The 21,488-nt window shown below is 41.3% G+C and overlaps 6 protein-coding genes across 9 annotated transcripts; 4 read left to right on the plus strand and 2 right to left on the minus strand.

Annotated features, from left to right (window-relative positions):
• Positions 1 to 653: 653 nt before the first annotated feature.
• Naglu (N-acetyl-alpha-glucosaminidase) lies at positions 654 to 3,512 on the plus strand. Its single transcript, XM_064683070.1, has 2 exons — positions 654 to 969; positions 1,180 to 3,512. Exons 1-2 carry the CDS (start codon positions 739 to 741, stop codon positions 3,277 to 3,279), a joined length of 2,331 nt encoding a protein of 776 aa, XP_064539140.1. The 5' UTR covers positions 654 to 738; the 3' UTR covers positions 3,280 to 3,512.
• emb (exportin-1 emb) lies at positions 3,401 to 10,383 on the minus strand. 4 transcript variants are annotated; one of them, XM_064683068.1, is made up of 8 exons: positions 10,116 to 10,383; positions 9,683 to 9,739; positions 7,814 to 9,486; positions 6,821 to 7,191; positions 6,276 to 6,755; positions 5,281 to 5,613; positions 4,853 to 5,218; positions 3,401 to 4,775 (listed from the first exon to the last, which is right to left on the minus strand). In XM_064683068.1, the coding sequence occupies exons 3-8, from the start codon at positions 9,300 to 9,302 to the stop codon at positions 4,626 to 4,628; spliced, it is 3,189 nt and encodes a 1,062-aa protein (XP_064539138.1). In that variant the 5' UTR covers positions 9,303 to 9,486; positions 9,683 to 9,739; positions 10,116 to 10,383; the 3' UTR covers positions 3,401 to 4,625. The 4 variants fall into 4 exon arrangements, with proteins under 4 accessions (XP_064539138.1, XP_064539139.1, XP_064539137.1 ...); XM_064683069.1 differs by lacking the exon at positions 9,683 to 9,739 and having other exon boundaries at positions 7,814 to 9,408; XM_064683067.1 differs by lacking the exon at positions 9,683 to 9,739.
• Positions 10,384 to 10,896: 513 nt separating this feature from the next.
• Positions 10,897 to 12,606, plus strand: fy (fuzzy planar cell polarity protein-like protein). The gene is made up of 3 exons (XM_064683071.1): positions 10,897 to 11,055; positions 11,137 to 12,224; positions 12,284 to 12,606. The coding sequence occupies exons 1-3, from the start codon at positions 10,978 to 10,980 to the stop codon at positions 12,339 to 12,341; spliced, it is 1,224 nt and encodes a 407-aa protein (XP_064539141.1). The 5' UTR covers positions 10,897 to 10,977; the 3' UTR covers positions 12,342 to 12,606.
• Positions 12,607 to 13,123: 517 nt separating this feature from the next.
• Positions 13,124 to 14,741, plus strand: LOC135428940 (alpha-tocopherol transfer protein). Its single transcript, XM_064683075.1, has 4 exons — positions 13,124 to 13,721; positions 13,792 to 14,167; positions 14,226 to 14,400; positions 14,454 to 14,741. Exons 1-4 carry the CDS (start codon positions 13,643 to 13,645, stop codon positions 14,628 to 14,630), a joined length of 807 nt encoding a protein of 268 aa, XP_064539145.1. The 5' UTR covers positions 13,124 to 13,642; the 3' UTR covers positions 14,631 to 14,741.
• A 350-nt stretch (positions 14,742 to 15,091) lies between these two features.
• On the plus strand, positions 15,092 to 17,594 carry Ku80. Its single transcript, XM_064683072.1, has 5 exons — positions 15,092 to 15,242; positions 15,302 to 15,397; positions 15,456 to 15,697; positions 15,753 to 15,875; positions 15,949 to 17,594. The coding sequence occupies exons 1-5, from the start codon at positions 15,228 to 15,230 to the stop codon at positions 17,573 to 17,575; spliced, it is 2,103 nt and encodes a 700-aa protein (XP_064539142.1). The 5' UTR covers positions 15,092 to 15,227; the 3' UTR covers positions 17,576 to 17,594.
• A 192-nt stretch (positions 17,595 to 17,786) lies between these two features.
• Positions 17,787 to 20,158, minus strand: LOC135428939 (leucine carboxyl methyltransferase 1). Its single transcript, XM_064683074.1, has 4 exons — positions 19,720 to 20,158; positions 18,631 to 19,056; positions 18,267 to 18,571; positions 17,787 to 18,184 (listed from the first exon to the last, which is right to left on the minus strand). Exons 1-4 carry the CDS (start codon positions 19,972 to 19,974, stop codon positions 18,148 to 18,150), a joined length of 1,023 nt encoding a protein of 340 aa, XP_064539144.1. The 5' UTR covers positions 19,975 to 20,158; the 3' UTR covers positions 17,787 to 18,147.
• Positions 20,159 to 21,488: the final 1,330 nt, after the last annotated feature.

Consider the following 21,488-nt stretch of genomic DNA (forward strand, 5'->3'; position numbering starts at 1 on the left):
GAAACCCTATCAGATCTATCGACTAAAAATCCACTCAAGTCTGTCCAGTGTGCACACACCCCGCGATAAATGTACAACAGTGTGTGTTGTGTTTACCGGTTTAAACTCAAATGCGCAGATGATTGGTGAAAATTGAGAACGAGCAAAGTGCCTTGATGAATCGTTTGACTTTAATTGAAGCTCGATAAATTGCCTGAAACAATTAGTTGATGCAGTAATTTACTTTATTATGCACTCGAATCGATCAATACCTTTTGATCCCTACCTGGCGAAAGACTTAAAATATTGGCTAAGTTCTCCGAACCACGATTTGATCTGTCGACTAAAAATCCACTCAAGTTTGTCCAGTGTGCACACACCCCGCGATAAAAATACGATAGTGTGTGTTGTGTTTACCGTTTTAAACTCAAATGCACAGACGATTGGTGAAAATTGAGAACGAGCAAAGTGCCTTGATGAATCTTCAGATTTTACGGACATGCACAATTAAATTTGTGTGCTTGTGTTTGGCCCACCTGAACACACGAATGGACCGCATTTGCTGATAAGAAACAAACTTTATTTAAGTACAGCGGCAGCTTGCATTAAGTCATTGAGAGAGCAGGAAAGAGGCTCTATTTTCCACGCTCACAATATTAATTAACGATCTGCCTCCGAAGCGTGCCTACGTTTATTATCAACGATTGAGAGGCGGACAGCCCGCGTCCAGTGCGACTTGAGCTGTTGATATTGAGCGTCATGGTCGGGCGTGTCAGTGTTTTCTTGGTCTTGACCTTGGCCTTCGTCCACAAATTGAGCTTGGGTCATTGCCAGCTCGGGCCGGAGCTGGTGGCACGTTTGACACCTGAAACCACGCCTGATGTACAGGAAGAAGCCGTACGGCAGCTCATGCAACGTGTGGTCGGTGTCCGAGCGTCCAACTTATTTCACGTGGAAGTGAACAAGCTCCTCGAACCAAGCAGCTATGAGGTGAGTTGAACCAAGAGACAAATTTAAGTTGGACGCTTTGTTGGTAAAAATTTAACAAATTTCGCAGGGCAATAGTTAATGTAAATACTTATTGTGTGGTTTTAATTAATTTTTATTATAAAATATACGTATACTCCTAGTAAATATATAACATTATATCATCAGATTAAAAGTTTGTTATCATTTAATTAAAGTTGTCTAAAATTACAGATCAGCCAAATGGATAATGGAAAAGTGCTGATAGCCGGCTGGGATGGCGTCTCTGTATGCAAGGGCTTTCATTACTATCTAAAATATGTGCTGAATCAGGATTTGGACTGGTCCAAGACACGCATCGAGCTCTCCGACAATTTGGAACTGCCGAATGTGACACTTTGCTCGAAGTCGGCCAGTTCCATTATCTACTACCAAAATGTGTGCACATGGAGCTACAGCTTCGTGTGGTGGAGCTTTGAGGAGTGGCGCGCGCACATCGATTGGATGGCGATGATGGGCATTAATCTTTTGATAGCACCCAACCAGGAAGCCATCTGGCAGAGTGTGTACACAGAGCTGGGCCTCAGCGAGGACGAAATAAACGCACACCTTGCCGGCCCGGCATTCCAGGCCTGGCAGCGCATGGGCAACATTCGTGGCTGGGGTGGTCCACTGCCGCCCGCACACAGGCGGCTCCAGCAGCTGCTGCAACAGCGCATTGTCCGTGCCCAACGCGAGCTGGGCATGAGCGTCGCTCTGCCGGCATTTGGTGGACATGTGCCAACGGCAATGCGAAGAGTCTTTCCCAACGCCAACTATACGCCTGCCGAGCGTTGGAATAACTTTCCCGATCAATATTGTTGTGACCTCTTTGTCGAGCCGCACGATCCGCTTTTTCAGCAGGTGGGCGCCTTGTTTCTGCGGCGTGTCATCCAAGTCTATGGCTCCAATCACATCTACTTTAGCGATCCTTTTAACGAGATGCAGCCACCCCTAGCTGAGCCGGGATATATGGGTTCGACAGCCAAAGCAATTTATAACTCGATGCGAGCGGTGGACGCGAATGCCGTGTGGTTGCTGCAGGGTTGGATGTTTCTGAAGGATATCTTCTGGACAAATGAACTTATAGAGGCCTTCCTGACTGCCGTGCCGCGTGGTCGCATCTTAGTGCTCGACCTGCAGAGCGAACAGTTTCCGCAATACCAGCGCACGCACTCCTACTACGGCCAACCATTTGTGTGGTGCATGCTGAACAATTTCGGTGGCACGCTGGGCCTCTTTGGGTCCGCACAGCTCATCAGAAGTGGAATTGCATCGGCACGCATTATGCCCAATAGCAGCATGGTAGGCGTGGGCATCACACCCGAGGGCATTGGCCAGAACTACGCCATATTCGCTCTCACGCTTGAGCAGGGCTGGAGCGCGTCTAAGCTTCAGCTGAGCGACTGGTTCGATCACTTCGCTCTGACCCGCTATGGTGTTAATGATACACGTTTGGCCCAGGCTTGGCAGCTTTTGCGCGACGGTGTTTACTCCTTCCATGGCCTGCAACGTATGCGAGGCAAATATGCCTTGAACAAAAGGCCAGGACTAAACTTGAATCCGTGGACCTGGTACAATGGGTCCAGTGTTACCGACGCCTGGCACCTGATGCTGGCGTCCAGGGAAATGGTGCCTCTAAAGGATGACAGGTATGCCATCTATGAGCACGACCTTGTGGACATAACGCGCCAGTTCCTGCAACAGAGCTTCGATCAGATATACGTCAACCTAAGGTCAGCGTATCGCAAAGAGCAGCTAAGTCGTCTCGAGTATTTGGCCGGTAAGCTTCTGGAGCTACTCGACGATATGGAGCGTATACTGGCAAGTGGCGCACGTTATTTATTGGGCACTTGGTTAGAGGCCGCCAAGAAATTGGCGCCCAGCGACAAACAGCGTCCCCTCTACGAGTTTAATGCGCGCAATCAGCTCACGTCGTGGGGTCCCAACGGTCAGATTCTCGATTATGCAACGAAACAATGGTCGGGCTTGATGTGCGATTATTACAAGCCACGTTGGGCAATGTTTCTTGACGCTGTGACGCGGGCAATGCAATCCCACAGGCCGTTCAACAGCACCGACTTTAAGCAGCGGGTTGCCGACGAGATCGAGCTGCCGTTCAGCAACCTCACAAAGGTGTACCCCACAAAGCCGATGGGCAACACGTGGCTCATCTCGAATGACATATACGTCAGATGGAACTCATATGCGAAAGAAACACAATTTCTGCACAATTGTCGGTTACCGGTGAGGCTCCTGCTAGGCAACGGAACGGAAGACATAGAGCTGCAATAGTTTAGCATAATGGGACCAAATAAATAAACCCTGTTCTCCTTACATAGTTAGCAGAGACCATAATGATAGACCGAGAAGCAATGTTTGAGAGAACTCTTGATATATATAGAACAATAAAATATAAGCTTCAGTTTTGCATTTTATTTATAAAAATAATTATAATTTTTGAGTTATAAATATAAAAAAATTAATCTTTACTTTTTTTAGTTAAAATAAAAAACAATTTTAGTCACGTTGTTTAATATATTATTTTGGAGCTTTTAACTATGTATAAATGTGAAAAAGAACTAAACAAATAAGATACGTGCTCTATTCAAATTCAATTGCAAAATGCTCTGATCTTGTTTTAGTCAAATATCTGCTTTTAATAATCATTCTCTCCGGTCCCCGCTAAACACACACACATTCGTACATAGAGATATGACCTTTGTGTTTTTAATTGATTTTTATTTAAATTATTGTACAAACTAATTTAAATGTAAAAATTTAAACATCTTCATCAATCAATCATACGCATACAAATTTCTATGGAGTTGGTTTTTTTTTGTTGTTTTTGTTTATATTTTTTTTTGTTTTTATATTTTTGCAAGTGAGTGTGTTTGTTGTGTGTATGTTTTCGTGTTGAAAGTTTATTTAACGCACATTACATACATGTACATAATTATTTGATTGGGTTTATGCAAGTGTATACATAGAATCAATTACTCATTTATCATTTTCTTGATGTGTTGTGGGCGAACTACAATTAACTTTACTTTAATATTACTTGTTCCTTTCGTTTGAATGTGGAAAGGAGTATGGGGCATGTGTTCGCTCGTTTTCATTCACACACAATATTTCTACAATTATACTCATTTAAAAATTTCAAACAAACATTATTATTATTATTATATGTATTTAGTAGTTATGTATGTATAAAGTTTTCATCTTTCGTTTGCTTTTTAATGTAGACGACGATGTTTTACAGCTAAGTTTTGGGGGTAGGGAGTGGTGCGTGGTTTTGTTGTCGGTTTGCTGGCGGCAAGTACGCAAAAATATGTTAATCATATTAAGGTATGCAATTGCGCACATCAACCGCTTAATTTGCTCGTATCATTTAACTTTATTCAACAGAAACCCAACTGTCAGCATGTAGATGCGTATGTGTGTGCGGGTGTGTGTGTGTGTGTGGTGTGTGTTTGTATATATATATAACGTTTATACTCATATGCATTCAATCAAACAAACATTTATACTTTTTCTCCAAACGAGAAAACACTCATACATCATTTTCAATCATCAATCATCATCATTATCATCAGCATTCTCAAGCTTCAACTAACACGCAAGCAGCTACTCGGCATATTCTATTCATCCTGCATATCCTCTGGCAATTCGTGCGGATTTAACATGCCCGGAATATTACGTTGCATTTGACGCTTATTTGACTGCTCCTCAGCCAATGCTGCTTCACGTTCCTCCAGATACAAATCCGAATCATCCTCGCCGGTCGCCTCCTGAAAATCGTATATTAATATAATTGATATAGGATATTTGCAGTGATGTATCTTTTGCCCTTGGCTAATTTACTCACGCGAATTTGTATTAGAAAGTCTCTCAAGTGCTCCTTAAATGCTTGTACATTCTCGTCCAAATTGAAAAGGCCAGTAACAAAGACTTTGATCTGATTATCTGATAAATGATTAAATGCCGACTTTAGCAATGAGGCCACATATTCCTGTATGAATATCATATTGTCCGGTATGGGACCCAAATCAACCGTTATTTTTCTATTTTCCACCAACGAAAACATATAAGCCAATATTATAGCATGGTTAGGCAGGCCCGCTGTATGGGAAGTGTCAGTGACTACTGAGAAGATTTGCATCAGAATATCCGTAAAGTAGGTCTGATAGAAACTCTGCGCCGCATTTGGATGTTGTTCAAGGTTCTGCAGCATCTGTTATATAACAATATTATAATTAACCCGCGAATATCATCAGTGTAAAATCTTTCACTTACCTTGTATAGTATATTCAAGCCCATGTCGGCCACATTGCGCATTGTGTGCTTGAAGGCCCATACCACAGAGTCGAAAACCAATTTAAACTGGGCCGGCGGTATGTTGAGGAACGCCTTGAAGCAGTGCGCATTAACCGCTTGCAGCAGCTCATAGAAACTGAACCGATGCTGCGGAAAATCTTCGAAATTCTTATTGATCATGTCCAGCGTGCATTCAAATACAGCATCAAAGATTTTTGGTACTTCATTCGTGATATGCTGGCGCAGTTTGTTTACAATCGTCGCCATCGCGTTCAGAACTTTTGGTTCGCGCGCGGACGGAACTTTACACCGCTACAAATTTAAAAAATTGGTATTTTAATCAAACAGATTATAAATTCTTAGAAACTGGCCTAAAAAAGGTGCCAACAATCTTAAGTATAAATACAACAAGAATTATGGATGATAAGCAATCTTAAAAATATAAAATAGGTACACATTTAAATAAATTTAGGGAATCTGGTGAAAAGGCATATTAAAAATGTAAATAGATCTTTTTATGTTTGTACATGAATCTAAATTACAAAATATATATCTTTGGGTCTTACAGGGTTTCAAAATGAATCAAATATATTCTGTTCATTCGAGGTTAAGAGTCATAATTTTTCCACCTAGTTAAAGATCTTCTAAATTCCTTATTATGTGAATGCATGAATTGTTTTAAATATCAAGATTTAGCAGTCATTTGACCGAATCAACTATTATCTGATGCCTTACCGGTTTTTGTTTAAAAAGGGTTTATATTAAACTATAATCGTTTCTTATAGCAGCAACATACTAAAGTGATTCAATTTGGTCAATTTGCCATATTAATTTAATACATGTAAACGGATCTAGACCAAGTGTCGTAAGGATATTTTTAAAACTGAGCGAGCGCATTCTATTCAAATCAGTTAAACTCTTTAATAATAAACTGATAAATCCTGAACAGTTTGAAATGAAAAAGAACAACGTACCTGGTAATCCATCAAGATAGCATCCAGTAAGGGCGGTATAAAGTTATCCATAACTAACTGATTGTCATTGGAGCGCGACACCCATTCAGCTATCAAATTGAGCGTCTCCTTCTTCACAACGTGCATTGATTTGATCAGCGGCTGATTGTTCACATTGACGCCATTCACTTCGATGGCCTGTATGATGTTTTCCGATGTGATCTTGTACACATTTAGCATGTCCAGATATATGCGACCCAGTTGAATGACATAGGCGTGGCCCAGTGCCTTGCATGCGGCCACATTTGTCTTCAATATGCTGCCTAGCTGCTTAACTGCTGTCATATTTTTCAGAAAGTCTACATTTTTTGATGCCCGTGATATAATATCGTCCCAGACCTGATTTGGCAGCAGCATATAACGTTCGATAAGCGCATCCTGCTGCACCTGATCTACTTGTGCCGATATCATATAACCAACCGCCTCATAGAATGTATGCACCTTGATTAAAACGTAGAGAGAGACGATTTAGGAATATAGAAAAACCAATAGTTTTTATCACTTACCTGTTGTGGCTGTAGATCACATATAATGCTGCTCATAGTGCTCAGTATCTCGTCAATGAAGGTACATGCCTCATTTGGCTGTATTGTGACAAAATAGCGACGACACTTGATTGCTATCTTGATGAACGTGTCACAAGCCATGTCCTGCACTCCGTCGTGCGTTTCATGCATAAATTCAAATAGTTTGTTCACCACCGTCTTTAGGAATTTCCAGTGAGCGCGCAGAAAACGAGGATACTGTCCGACCACATACATAATATTGGAGGCAATGATCGCCTTATTGTCCTTGCCCTTTTTCTGCTCACAGAGCCCAAGTAGATCCTTAATGACAGTAACCAAAAATCGCTTTTCATCCTCCTCGCAGAAGGCACCTAGAGAATAATAATTATAAATTATAATTTTAGAATATATTTAATTTCAATCCTTTAACTTCTTTTCGCTGTCTGAAGATATATTATATATGTATATCTTAATTGTCAGAACAGAAATGGACATTGTAAAAAAAGAAAATCAAAGAGTGCTTTAATTGGGAGTGTCAGACAAGAAGATATCCTAATCCCAGCGCAGCGGTGGTCTATTTAGCCCTATTCTATGCGAACTGCATTATTGTTTGTTCCTTATATATAAGATTAGAGATAAAACCAGGATCAGAATTTATCTGGATCGATTTCATGGGAACATGGAAAGTTACCTAAACATACTCGTACTGCTGGAGCCATAGGAAAATCTACTTCTAGCTCCAATAGGGTCTAAGATCGACGCGATTATACATCGGGACGGACGGACGGACAGATTTAATCGACCTGACTATTGAATCTGATCAAGAATATATACATATGCAAAAAAACAAAATATAGCCTTTTTGGCACTCAGATGGACAGTTAGAGAAAGGTTATGGGAACGACATAAAACCTATAGTATAAGCAAACACGAAATCTGTGTCAAAATATGCACATAGAAAGTAGAAATATGTGTCATACACTTAAAACTCACCCGATATTGAGCCAATGGCCCAGCAAAGAGTGTTGAGATTTTTCCAGGAGAATTCAGTGCCATTGACTTGGTTTAATAATTTGAGGGTCATGATGCGATCAGTATCCGCACAATCCAAATGAGTGAGGAATACTAAAGTCTCTCTCATATTTTTGTACAAATTAATCGAATTGGTATCCTTCATGAATTCACGAACCACTTCACCATTCTCGTTCTCGACAACTAGAACTTCTTCTGGCTTAGCCATGCGTGAAATCATGATGAAGCGAACCTTGGATAATATGGTGGCGTAGAATCGACGACGGGGATAAACCTGCTGTCGCTTTGAAGACTCGAGCGTGGGATGAAAGAATTCGGTGTTGTACAAATTCTCAACAAGGCTATTCCAGTATTCCAGACAAATCTTAAATACTTCAACGTCGTCGACCTCACTGATCATAACTAAATACATAAGCGCCTGATTCAGATAATCCACATACTTGGCATCCTCGACTAGCTTTCCATGTTCTTTGAGGAACGTACAGAGGAACATGGCCAGATTAAGCACAAGCTCCTGTTCCGTATCGGTGCCGCACTGGAACACATGATTCATATTCATATTCTGGCCAATTATCTGGTCCAACTGCACCATTGTGTCCTTGAATAGCGTCGCAAAGTTATCGTTGTAATTGGCTGCCGTTAGGCCGGCAATTTCGGACAGGCACTTCAGGGTCACATTGCGAAACATTGGAACGCTGAGAAACTTAAAGATCAAAGTCTCTATAAGCGTCGTCTCGAATATGTAGCCCAATGGTATCCAGTTGAGAAAACGCAGCAGCGTCTCCAGCGTGACCTGTATCAGTGCTGCATTCATCGAATTCTCCAGGACAAACGAACAGAGGGTAAAAATCTGCGAAAACTCCGAGCACATCGTATCCTTTAAATGCTTGGCCTTCGTTTGCGTTATCTGCCCCAGCGAGAAATCAAAGACCTCTTCGCTAAGATTCTTCAGAATAACCATATTGTTCATGCACAGGCTTTCGTTTGTTTTGGAAGCGCCCACAATATCGCTAATAAACGTCTCCCAGTTGCGTGGCCATTCTCGCTTCAGTATCTGCACCAGAATCATGTTCAGCTTATTCAAATATACTTTGTTCTGCTCCATGATGACCGGATCTGAGGATGTTTTTATGATTAGGCTGACCACATACTTTTTGATACCCTCGCACTGATTTCGCGGCAGCACCTTCCAGCGTGTCTTGATCACCTCTTCGAGTATTTGAAGCGCATAGAACTTGGTTTGCTGATTCTGTGAATATTCGAGTATGCTGTCGACACGCGTCCAGGCCTCGGGATGCTCCTTCAGTGTGGTAAGTATGTCCTGCGCCAGTCGCAGCTGCTCACCCTGCGATGAATAGAGCGCCTCAACAATCTTATCGAGCAGATTAATGTCCAGCTTTTGGTTGAAGTCGAGCAGCTTGCTCGCCTCATCGGAGCTCAACATCGCCATCGCTTTGTAGTAAAAGCAGCGTTCGCGTCTGCGTCGCTCAGCAGCAGCAGCACCAGCAGAAGCTGTGTCCGCGTTAATTTTGATTGATTTTAGCTTGCTCCTCCGGCTAAAACGAGGGGGGAAGGCGCGTCAGTGATGAAATCTGTGGTAGCTGGCAGCTGCTGGTTGGTTGGTTGGATTGACTCTATAGAAGAATCGAAAATATCGAAATTACATTTATCGGCATAAAGGCAACCATATTTCTTTTATACATACATTTACGTATGTTTTCTTATTTTCTACACACAAACACCAATGCACAATTGCTTGTGGCGCGCGCTTACTTTTTTTTCGCACATACGCACACACACACACAGTAGAGATGAGCGATATTTGCGTACCTGTTACTCATCCCAAGCATCTCATAGTAGGAAGTCACTTGCATTTGTGTTAAGTGACTGGAAGAAAAAACGCGCCTTCAATAAAAATCTTTCACTTAAATATATAAATATATATAACGTGTGATATGTGTAAACGCCTTCCACTATTTCAAATGTGCGTATCTGAAGGTAAATGTCGCCATCTGCTTTCTTGCTGCTCGTCACCGTCGGTCAGGCACCGCTCATCTCTAGCACACACAAATACACACGCACACACATGCCGCTTACACATGCAAAATACAATCAAAGCAGCGCAACGCATCTCGAGACTGCGACGGCATTTCACAAATCTAAATTGTACGCACGGCTTAGGGTTGTTGTACAACACATTTGTTGTTAAATTAAACCGACTTTTATGCACATTTACTTATTTTTAGGTTTCTCACGCACTTACCTAGTTTTAGAAAAGCGTTGCAACCTACGATTCCCAAGAAGCAGCGTGGAAAACGACAAGCGCAAAACGAGTAAAAAGACTACAACGTTTTTGTCCAGACAGGGAAAAAATGTATTTCAATTTGCGAGGCACACAAGTCAATTTTATTCCTTTTGTAGCAAAATACATGCACGCTGAGCGATTATTTGCAATTTGGCTAACAACGGTTGACGTTGTGACCAATTTGTATGTTTGAAACAAACTTTTTCGCAGTACTTTTCTTCTCCTTCTGTAATGAAAACCAGGGATGGATCACAAGCGTCATGCGCGGTGCCGGAATCGAGTAGAGTTTATATAAATGGAAGTAACTAATAGAGAGCAGTAAGGAAATATACAAATCTCATTTATTTACGTTTGCAACTTTTATTAACAAAGAAGTTCGTCCGCATTCAACAAATATCTACCGGCACAATATACAAAACACAGTGTTCCCATATTAAACAAATATTCAGCCCTGACCTAAAATAGGTTTGCTTTTGCAAATATCGTTAATCGTGCCAATGTTGCTTTTTTATTATCGATATTGGAGCTTAGCGTGCATATGCAGAATCAAAATATGCACGCACGAACTTCCAAGCAATTTCGAGAATCCAGGGCTAATAATATGAAATAGACAGATGTGAATTATTTAACCATGTTCACAGATTTGAATAACTATGTTTGAATTACTCAATTTTTTTTCTGTGGTATTTGAAAAAGCAAACTTTGTCCGTGACCAGGCTCAATAAATTCCACACTTGCTCATCTCTAGTTTATTCCGTATTGACCACAGACACCAAACATCAACAACATCCGATATACATAATTGTATTTTTAAGACTCGATGTCGATTTATTTGCATTGTCTAACAACAAATGGCGGCTTACCCATATTTACCCGTAAAAAGGGCGAATGCGATAATGTAAGCACTTAAGGATAATATACACACAATAGTTAGAACTAATTTTTGATATTTTGATATCTGTCGGGGTTTTCGATTTAGCTGCCCTTTTCGACTGTAGCTTCTCTGAATGGATTTCACATGTTCTTCAAATCACTCGGCATACAACTGCAAACCACACATACAGAAGAATGGACTTATATTTGGCGTGACTTTCACAATGCAATCACTTTCATTGTGTGTGGCCGTGGTATGGGCGAACTTCAACTTCAGGCCCTAGCGGAACTTGCTTTCGGAGGAATAGCGCTTTTTATCAGTCGCGATGAGTTAGGCCATCCCGCTCTCCTGGAACGCCTAAAGAAGGATGCCAAAAAGTATGTGCCAGTTGTGGATGCTGCTCTGGAAGCGTCTAGCTCTGGTACAACTCTTTTGGGCTATACGGACTGTCTACTGGCAACAGAAAATTCGCATCTATTCAACCGTTTAAATGAGTTCAGTGCCAATTGTGGGTCATTGTTCTGCTGCCTTGTTGTGGGCCAGCGTATTGCTGTAGCCACTGAAGGTTGGTGGGATTTGGAAACACTGGACAGGGAGCTTTTGCTCTTTCTGCTCAACTCTTCCAGTACTCTGCAGCTCGACGTTCCCGTGTACCTGCCAAGCAAAAGTCCAAATATTGCCTTTCGTTTCGTCACCGTGCCCGTGTCGGCTAACAGTGCGATCTGCGTGCTTTGTGGCGCTGAATCTGCGTACCGAGAGCTGCATCTAAATGCCATGAATGCATTTCGCAATGAGAACAATCTGTTAGCCAACGTCGAGCGCTGCGTTCCACGTAGTCTGCCGGAGCAGCTGGAAATTGATGCACATGTCTTGGCAATTATTCTGATTAATACTGAAACGCGCAAAAGTGTCTTTACCCGCAATCTCCACCAATCGTCGAATGCTAAGCGCATTGTCGTCGGCGACTTGCAGCGTTTGGACATGCTGAAGAAATTCTTTGATCACACCTTGGAGAATATGCATGAATTGAAAGTGGCTAAAGACGATTGCAACGATGCAGTAACAAGAAATTCCTCGATTATGTTGGATCAATACAGTTGCTCTGACTATCACAAGTGTTATGCGCAGGCGGATGACCAAAATAATGTTATTTTCCTGCTTTTCGTTGCCGCGGTGCCAACACATGCGATGAGGTAAGTGCATGTTCTTTCGACTGTACAAAAGTATCATAGCTTCACTTGTTATTTGTCAGATTTCTTGCGAAACAAGTCTACGCTAGCCTATTGCAAGATAAGGCCGTCTGTTGGTGACCTTCTTGGTGAGCTTATTATCACCGAGCTTATAAGACTGATGATTGGAATCCCTAAAATGGGCCTAGAATATTTTATATATATTTTATAAGAGTAGTTTTCTACATCGTTTGTATTTATATTTAGGTAAGAAAGGTCTATTCAGATATTCTGTTCAAGGACACATGAAGGATACTTTTAATCTGGGTACAGGGTATTTTCTAGTGCTTAATCTCGGCTAGAGATTGCATTTATTTGGTGATGGAATAAATATATCTCTTAAGAAGGTAAAATATGACTATTTTGCTTAAAATAAATTGATTGATAAATTGCTTCTAACTATTTAAAATCTTTTCGAGACTTGGTTTATATACATACATACATACTAGGTTTGGCCTATTTTGGATACCTCCTCCGAAATGGAGAAGCCTTTTTAAAACTAGAGCCTTGTGATTTGGTATGTACTCATATTTAAAAAAAAACTTGACTAGCGTTCTTACATGCCTTTTTCTCGGTCGAGGATCTAAGCTTTTTGAGTTATAATCAAATCATATATAAGCGACCTACTTAAAGGACTGGAAAGTTTCTAATTTGCGATTCGGAACGCACCAGACCAAATATCGACAATCTCAGTGCATGCTCTTAAGGACTTATTTGTTTATATATTATGGATTAACATATTCCAAAAATTGGCCCTAGTAGGCATACAATAATAGTATATTTTAGATTTGTAAGCAACTGGCGAACTGTTATTCAAAGCTATAAAAATAATTAAAAATTTTTGATTCAAATAGTTATGTCAATTTCAATGCTAATTCGAACATTTCCATCAGAGTCACGTCTCTGGGCAATGCTCTTAGCTTAGCCCAAATACGTAGTTCCTTCGTAAACAGAGCAATTGCTTACAACTAATCCAACTCTCCGCCATGCAGAGAAGAGTCCCAGTCCAACTGGTATGCAGACGGGAGCCGTCGCGCAGTCTATAGATTCAGAATCATTTCCATATATGTAGTACAAACCCAAGCAGTCATCTATTGATTACAGTACGTTCCATTTAAACTGAAGCTAACCAGTCGAAAACACATTAAGTGCGCCATTAATATGTTCAATGCGTTCGGGTTATAAAACTAACAAATTATAACGCCAAATTAAATTTCAATATTATTTTTAACAAGCAGTGCGCATTCAGCGCGCGGCGAGTGCTGTTCGCTGTCGGAACATTAAAAATTTTACTGAAATTTAAAAAGTCGGTGTACATTTTGGAAAGTCAAACAAATTCAAGGCCAAGGATCTACATATCAATTGTATACACACGCTATAAAATGCTGTTTCTACGGAGTCACGAGGAGCACACAGCCGAGGAGCTGTTCAAAATACAACAACTACGTCAGCTGGTGGAGAGTAAGAAAGGATTATTCTGTTCCGGCTCTGTTTTTTTACGGGTATTTCCAATTTCCCATACCATTTATAGAGTCCGATGAGCTGCAGGTGGGAACGGATGAGATATTTTTGACGAAATTCCTTCACTACACAAACTGGGACACAATAAGGGCCTATCAAGCCATACATGCCTACTACGATTTTAAGCAAAAGCATCCCACCTGGGTGGCCCTGCATCCCATACAGTATTATGCCAAGCTTTTCTATGCTACGCACTGTCGCTTCGTGATGCCGCAAACGGATAAGAATGGCCGCGTCCTGGTGATCTTTAAGACGGTGGATGCGTTTCAACAATTTCCCGACTACCTGCAGCATTTAATCGAAATGGATGATCTCATCTTCGAGTCGATGTTAATGTTGCCGCGCGTACAGCGGAACGGCATAACCGTCATTTGCGATCTTCAGGGGTTCGTAGTGGGTTAGGATATATTACTTGCTTGATGTTTGACCGAACTTTTTCTCTAGCACAACCCGGAATTTTCTGCGTCAGTTCTCTCCCATGTTTATGAAGATCGTTAACGAAAAGAATACGGTTCTGCCTTTCAAACAGCGGATGGTGCATATTATTCAACGCGGATTTCTCATGCACGTTACCTCGTCATTGTTTCTGCCGTTTATGAACAAAGATTTCAAAGAGCGCGTAAGTAATATCATATCATCATTTTTCCACACGTATCCTTTTATTGATTGCAGATTTTCACTCATGATGGTCGGCATTTGAGTAAACTACGCGACATGGTTGGGATTGATTGTTTGCCTGCGGAATATGGCGGCCCGGCGACTAATGTACTAGATACAAATTTGATTTTCAATCACTTAAGTCAAAATGCGGATTACTTGGAACAATTACAGCGATATAAAAAGCGTTAAGTATGATTCATAAGAAGAGATTTTAAAATTCCTAGAAGTTTGAAAAGTTCCAAAAATAAACCATTCATAAAAGATATAAAAAATGTAAATAAACAGACGGCGCAACACTCAGGTCTATTTGGATTTATCTAATTGTGGACGGGAGAAGGCGTGGCCCACACTCAATTTTATTTTTTAACCAAACAAAGATGAGATTCTAGCTCTAACAGATTGAGTAAATTAACAAACCAGTATGTGTATATATTGGCAGACTGCTTGCACGTCCGTGGTCGTAGATACCAGTATACAAAAAGGAAAGGTCTTATTTTCCTATATATGTATATCCCCAAGCGTGGAGCGCATTTAAACATAAAAAAAAAATTGGGGTCTTACATTAAATATCCACAGGGTGTCTCTTTTGAAATTATCGTTAAGCAGCTAAACTGTTAACAGGAACTGTTCTGTAACCTCGATTCATTTAACATCGATAGTCGAAAGTGCAAGCTTGGCGCCAAGACAATGCTTCGGCCTATCGATAGTCATATCTTATTTCGATAGCTTTCGCTGTGTTGTGAAATTACGCCGGTATCCTAAACAACTTTTATGAATACCATCTAAATGGCATCTAATAAGGTACAATGGCAAAGTTTTTCATCTTTTTCCATAAATAAGGTCTTGGAAATATTTTGTAGGAGTGTCTAATTATTGTATTAGACGTGCGAAGCTGCGCCTCCGAGGAGTTAAAATTAAAGTCGGTGAAGTGCGTTGCAGAAATACTAAAAGATAAGGTAGATTACATTAACGTACCTGAGACATTATAGTCTTCACCAGTTTGTTAATTTTCAGATTGTCAGCGACAAGAAAGACTATGTGTCGTTTGTTTTAGTGGGTTGTAAAAACAGCAAAAATGAGTTGAATAAGTCTAGTAATATGTGCCAGAATGTGGTTCAATATAATGAGGATCCACAGCTTTGTAACTGGCAGCTATTGCTCGAATTCTTTAAGTTTGTCAACGAGCCGCCCTGCGATGGGGGCGAGTGGCTGGACGGTCTGAATGTAGCCGTGGCTATGCAAAAGGCGGCCAGCATGTAAGTTTCTGACAGTCTCATTAAATATTTTCGCTTACTTTTTAATCTGTTGTAGCTTAAAGTGCGCTAGGCAGCGTATTTTGCTCCTTTATGATTTCAACTACATGCCACAGAGGTACGATGAGTACGACCGGATCAATAGCGAGTTGCTCAAGGAAGGAATCGAGTTGATTGTGGGGTGAGCTTCAAAAGGCAGAAGGGTTCGCTCCTACTTTTTACTAATCTTATTTTTCACTGTCCCCGCCTCGCAGCTCGAACAATATCTCCTATATTGACAATGCTAAGAGCAACCTGCCGCAGGCCATCTTTCAGGTCTCGCGCAAGGCTAACATCTATGAGCAGGCGAACCAAAAATATGCGATGCAGTTGGTCAGCAACTGCAATGCTACCTTATGCAACTTTAAGGAGGCGCTGGCCTCTGTGTTTAACGTGTCGACTAGACGCCCTTGGGTGTGGAATGCCAAGCTTCACATTGGCAGTGTGATCGCGATCAACTTGCAGGGCATCATTGCAATGAAGAACGAGAGTCACATTAAGCTAAAGAAGGTCTGGGCCGAGAAGGAGGAGACGGTAGAGCGTGAGGAACGCTATTTTATTAAAGGTACAGAGGTCACGCCGTTGCCCGAAGATCTAATCGATGGCTATATGCTTGGCGGCACCCCGGTGCCTTATGATGAAACGCTCGTTGAGCTGCCGCCAGCACATTCGCCGGGCTTGCACTTTGTGGGCTTTGTGAAGCGCAGCAGTATACCAGACGCGTATTTTTCGGGTAACTCTCTTTATATGTTGGTACATCAGAAGGGAAACGTTATATCCGCTCAAAAATTGGACGCTTTGGTTAGGGCATTAATATTGCAGAAGTGCGCTATACTCTGCTGGAAAATTTTTAGTGCTAAATTTAATACTCCGCGCATTGTGGTACTAGTGCCGCAAGAGTCCACAGTGGATCGCCCGGCCACGTTATACATGCTGGAGTTGTCTTATCATGCCCAACACCAATTCTGGGATTTTCCTGCCCTTCGCACGGCGAAGACCGAGTGCAACGCGGATCAACTGCAGGCAGTCGATATGCTAATCGATAGCATGGATCTGGAATGCACTCTGCAGGACACACAGCAGCCTAGACAGCAGCGGCAGAACGATTTGCTGCCATTCGATGGACTGCCCAGCATCTTCGAACAGAATGTAATGGATGTGTTGGAACGCAAGGTTATCAACTCAGCAAAGAGCGATCCACAGTTTAAGGAAATGCTTGACGACAAGAACTTCGTCGATATATTTTGGCGGGTACCTGAACCCATCGAACAAAAATCCAAACAGGCAGCGAAGGCGCTCAAAAAATTATTTCCTTTGGAGCACAGTCATGCATGGCTACAGAAGCTCAAAGCCAAGGAAGAAGAACAGAACGCGCCGCCAACCGTCAAGCAAGAACGAGAAGATCCACAAACGTCCATCAGTATTGACAGTGTGGGCTTAATGACGCCCGCCGAGGACTACAAACAGCTGTTGCAAAAGGTGCGCTCAGAATTAAATACTACTCAACGGGATGTCCAATTTCAAACGCTAGCGGCTCAAATGCGAGTGGTTATTATCACGCTTCTTGAGCGCAACAAATTAGACCTCAATCAATTGCACGAAGTGCTAACTCTGTATCGGGACAGTTGTCTTGAGTTCAACAGCTTTGCGGAGTACAATCAATTTGCAGCACTGATAAAAACCAAAGCATCCAAAAGGAATCTAAAAGAGTTTTGGGACAGTATTGTGGTGGAGAAAAATCTTGGCCCGTTGGTACTGTGCGAGCCAACTCTGGAAGACGAGCTGCGCTTGAAAGCGTATTATACGAAACCAGAATTTGAGGACGAGGGTGAGGATATTTAGCAGCATATATAAAGAATTCCATCTTTTTTAGATTTATAAATAATTTATCGCTTTATTTTAATAAAAATAAAGAGTTCCCGTCTCTGGCTTAATCAGCGCAAAGATGCCAATTGCTTCGTTAATAAATACTTCAATTATTTGTAATTTTTTGTTTTTAATGAATTTCATAATACATTTACAGCGCCCACAGGACAATGAATTAAACAGTCAATTGAATCATTTCATTTGATTAAGTAGTTTTCGCTGGTGCATTACATATTAATTGCAAATATAAATTATGTAGCCAAAAAAGAGAGGAAAACTAAGCTTAGCAATGAAAAGCTTTAAGGAACGAACAATTTTAAATGTTTGCCAATCTTAATTAAAGTACACTTAAGAATTTACAAATGGGGCATAAGCAATGCCAATTATCTACATTGCCTGTAGGTGTTTCTCTGTGAATTACTAACATTAAATACATTATAATTTTTTAACACAATCTGCGTAACGATTGCAAGCGGCAAGTGCATACAAAAAATAAATGTTTAAGTTGTTTTGCAGTGCAGCCAAGAAATCTTTCAACGAGACATCCATTAGTCAATGTTCAGTGATGACATAAGTTCCTCCACACTGTCAGGAATAGAGTAAAAAGTTAAGTCACATCAATTATGAATATTGCAACATAAAAATTGTGTTTTATACTTGCACGCACGTTATATCTAGGTCCTGAAAGGCAACCCCCAACCAAGCAACAACTAGGCAATAGTGCTGGAAAAGTTGCAGCAGTAATTCGCCCTCGTCCAACATCTCAAGACGCTCGATACGTTGGCGCTCCGATGAGGAAATGCTGTCGTACACCTGCACCATGTCCCAGGCACGTGCCCCGCTCCAGCCGCAGTCCTTAAAGCGATTGGTTTGAGTCTCAAGCGACAGACAAGATTCCACGCCGGCTAAACTGCAGCCCCGGCTTCGTAGATTATTAAGCATAACATCGCCAAAGCGATCGTTCATGTTGACCTATGAAACACAATCGAATTGTTTAGTGTATTCATAATTATGATCGTGATGATCCTTACCTGTTCATAGTTGACAAAGACGGCGGCTTGAAACTTCTGTGCTATCCATTTGAGCAAGTTTCGGCAGTTCTGGGCCTCGATATAAACGAGAACGCATTCCGCTAAAAATATGGTGGGCAGAGTGAAGTCTACTTCGGCTTGCTGCAACTTATTGTCCACCTCATCCAGATTTCGTAGGTCAACGCCCATCAGATGATAGTTGGGCCCATGCAGGTCCGTCGGACTGAGCCGCACCTCTCCATCTTCGTCGTTTATTTTGCCCAGGAGCGCCTTGTTGCGTTTGATTGTATAGCATTTGCGTGCCGTCACTGTGGGGAAATCTAGCTCAATGAAGTTCTTCACCTTGTGTACGCTGTCCCGCAACCGAAAGTAGAGCGTATCAAAGCCGCAGCCAAGGTTTATGATTTGGCAGTTTCCAGAGGTTTTCTGCAATGGTCATGGCCAGTTAGTTAACAAAGTAAAGTGCAAGGTCACAATTGAGGCGTGACGCGCAAGTGCAACACATGCGCAGCAGCAGCATCAGCATCATTCGGCATGCAACAGGATTCCGATTCCAATTACAATTTCAATGCCACAGTACCGACAGGCACTTGACCTTAACCTGCGTATCGGCCAGACAATTGCATGCAGGCAGAAATGAGCCTAACATATTGCAACTAGATATGCTTATAGGAACAACTCAAAAGAATTATCCGTAAGAAATTATATTAAAAATAGGCGAAGGTTTTACTTATGTAACAAACTATGCTTTTCAAATTACCGGCTAGGCAATAAATTAATCGACGAAACGGTGTTTGATTAAAATTCTAACGATAATTAACAAATGATCGAGCTGCAAGGACATATTGCGGTTATATATAAGTATTAAATAAAGCTAAAATTAATTCAAAGGTGTATAAAAATACTTCAAAACGAGAAAACTCAACTTGTATATAATATTGCAAAAGAAGCCTTTCAATTAAAGTTTTTTAGTTTAGTTATATCTGGTAGTTTTGTCACGTGCGTATCTCCGAAACGAAAGATTTGAAGACCGTTGAGACCGTGATGCGCATGACACATTATTTACAGTTGTTGCTTGCTGCAACTAACCTTCAGAAACTTCTCCACACACATCTCAACGCCCTTGACGCGTGCAAAGTAGCCACGATTTATCTCAGGGGCTTTTCTCTCCTGATTGCGCACAAAGAACCCAATATAATCGTCCTTCCAGTAGCCAAGGCGCACAGCACCCCGCTTGCAGTCACTGGCATCGTCATTGGTGGCTATGACCGCTTCGTCGCAGGGATGAAACTTGTGTGTGCTATTATTATGTGCAACTCCTCCGCCCGTTGACGGAGGCTCCATGGCGAGGCTGATTGGCTGCTCTTGTCCTGCAATCTCTTGTTGCACGCTTTCTATGAGAAAAACAAACAATCGCTCACTTTGGATCGCTCTGGTTCGACAACTTTATAGCACTACTGAATTGTTATTCTTTTTTTGGTTGTTTTTCTTTTTGCAACTGATTTTTCCAAGCAAGTAGTGTGAATACAAATGAGTATGAAAAACAGCCCGTAAACAGCTGAGAGTATCGATTACATCCGCAAGTGTTGGTAAATTTTTAATAAGTGCTGCTTGTGCTATCGACTTGAAATATATCGATAGACAGAAGCACCGCCAAACCAGTGGACACTTTTCCCATTTTTAAAAGTTTTCAAAATTTCTTGTTGTCTTAAGCGCTCACCCACATAATATTTAATGCTGTTAGGCATTTAAGCAATTTATTAATAAGCAACGAGCACAGAATAAGCTTGTAAATTTGTAACGCGTGCCACATTGAGCCTAAGTTAACTCCATCATCTAAGTGCCCTAATTGTTTCCCGCATCTTTGACATCGGAAGCGACGGCAGCTATAATTAAAATTGTCAGCTACGCCCAAGCCACACTGAGTCTTCAACTCAATATGAAGGGGTCAAAAAGTGAACAGGCTTTAATTGTTATTTCGCTTTGCGTTTGCAATTACGGTGAATGAATCACAACCCCCACCACCACCCCCACTCTTCAAACAAGCCACACTCACACACATACTATAAACGAAAACGAATTACTTTCTTGATAATGGTAGAATAGGAAATTATGCAAAGCGCGACTTATTGTCATACAGTGCACTAGCTGTAGCAAACTGAGTCATTTACTGACCACCGACGTTTTAATGTCCAACATTTTTAAGCTTAAGTTCGGAGATCTTTATAGGGCAGCCGTTATTAATTGAAGACTTTTTGAACTCCGTCAGAGTGGGGTGATAGGTTGGGTTGATATGCTTTAACATCAAGTCAAGGGCGTCAAATGTGTTATTGTTTTTGAAAATTTAAAATACGTTTTTCAAAGTTTGGGGCGAGCATATTTTGAAAGCCTGATTCAACATATTTCTAGAATAGAAAATTAGATAGAATAGAAAATATGTGCAACAAATCAATATGCAACTGGTACTCTTATTAGAAATTTTGCTCAATTAATATAAAATTGCTAGAATTAATAAATTTATACTCGAATGCTTAATTCGTCACTGGAAAGCTTCCGGTATGATTTAATATTTGATAACTAACCAAAAACATATTATTAAATATAAAATTGTCAATATGCGTTCGGTCTTATATGAATCCCTGTTAAATCAATCGACTACCTTGGACAGATCTTTGTGGCTCTCTTTTCTCTCCGCGTTACCGTTTCTCTCTCTGTCTCTCCCGTTCTCTATCTGCTTCTTGCACCCACACTCGCTCATTGAGTGGCAGGTTAGTGGAGAATGCTAGAGTCACTTGCCGCGTCAGTTTGATTGTAACGTTCGTGAGCGTCGGTTGTGCGAGCTAAAAGCTGCGCGCGTC

This window comes from Drosophila montana, unplaced genomic scaffold, assembly GCF_035044405.1.
Source record: "Drosophila montana isolate Dmon_TW-CO22-7 unplaced genomic scaffold, ASM3504440v1 contig_2581_1, whole genome shotgun sequence".
Lineage (NCBI taxonomy): Eukaryota > Metazoa > Arthropoda > Insecta > Diptera > Drosophilidae > Drosophila > Drosophila montana.

Coding starts and splice junctions, on each gene's coding strand:
- Naglu (XM_064683070.1), top strand. CDS start 739: ATGGTCGGGCGTGTCAGTGTTTTCTTGGTCTTGACCTTGGCCTTCGTC. Junction 970..1,179: donor TCGAACCAAGCAGCTATGAG/GTGAGTTGAACC, acceptor CTAAAATTACAG/ATCAGCCAAATGGATAATGG.
- emb (XM_064683066.1), bottom strand. CDS start 9,726: ATGCAAGTGACTTCCTACTATGAGATGCTTGGGATGAGTAACAG. Junction 7,192..7,813: donor GGCCATTGGCTCAATATCGG/GTGAGTTTTAAG, acceptor ATTATTCTCTAG/GTGCCTTCTGCGAGGAGGAT. Junction 5,614..6,275: donor CTATCTTGATGGATTACCAG/GTACGTTGTTCT, acceptor TTAAATTTGTAG/CGGTGTAAAGTTCCGTCCGC.
- fy (XM_064683071.1), top strand. CDS start 10,978: ATGTCGATTTATTTGCATTGTCTAACAACAAATGGCGGCTTACCCATA. Junction 11,056..11,136: donor AAAAGGGCGAATGCGATAAT/GTAAGCACTTAA, acceptor TTTTCGATTTAG/CTGCCCTTTTCGACTGTAGC. Junction 12,225..12,283: donor GTGCCAACACATGCGATGAG/GTAAGTGCATGT, acceptor GTTATTTGTCAG/ATTTCTTGCGAAACAAGTCT.
- LOC135428940 (XM_064683075.1), top strand. CDS start 13,643: ATGCTGTTTCTACGGAGTCACGAGGAGCACACAGCCGAGGAGCTGTTC. Junction 13,722..13,791: donor ACTACGTCAGCTGGTGGAGA/GTAAGAAAGGAT, acceptor TACCATTTATAG/AGTCCGATGAGCTGCAGGTG. Junction 14,168..14,225: donor GTCATTTGCGATCTTCAGGG/GTTCGTAGTGGG, acceptor CTTTTTCTCTAG/CACAACCCGGAATTTTCTGC.
- Ku80 (XM_064683072.1), top strand. Junction 15,398..15,455: donor CAGAAATACTAAAAGATAAG/GTAGATTACATT, acceptor GTTAATTTTCAG/ATTGTCAGCGACAAGAAAGA. Junction 15,876..15,948: donor GGAATCGAGTTGATTGTGGG/GTGAGCTTCAAA, acceptor CCCGCCTCGCAG/CTCGAACAATATCTCCTATA.
- LOC135428939 (XM_064683074.1), bottom strand. CDS start 19,974: ATGGAGCCTCCGTCAACGGGCGGAGGAGTTGCACATAATAATAGCACA. Junction 19,057..19,719: donor GTGTGGAGAAGTTTCTGAAG/GTTAGTTGCAGC, acceptor TGACCATTGCAG/AAAACCTCTGGAAACTGCCA. Junction 18,572..18,630: donor TCTTTGTCAACTATGAACAG/GTAAGGATCATC, acceptor TGTGTTTCATAG/GTCAACATGAACGATCGCTT.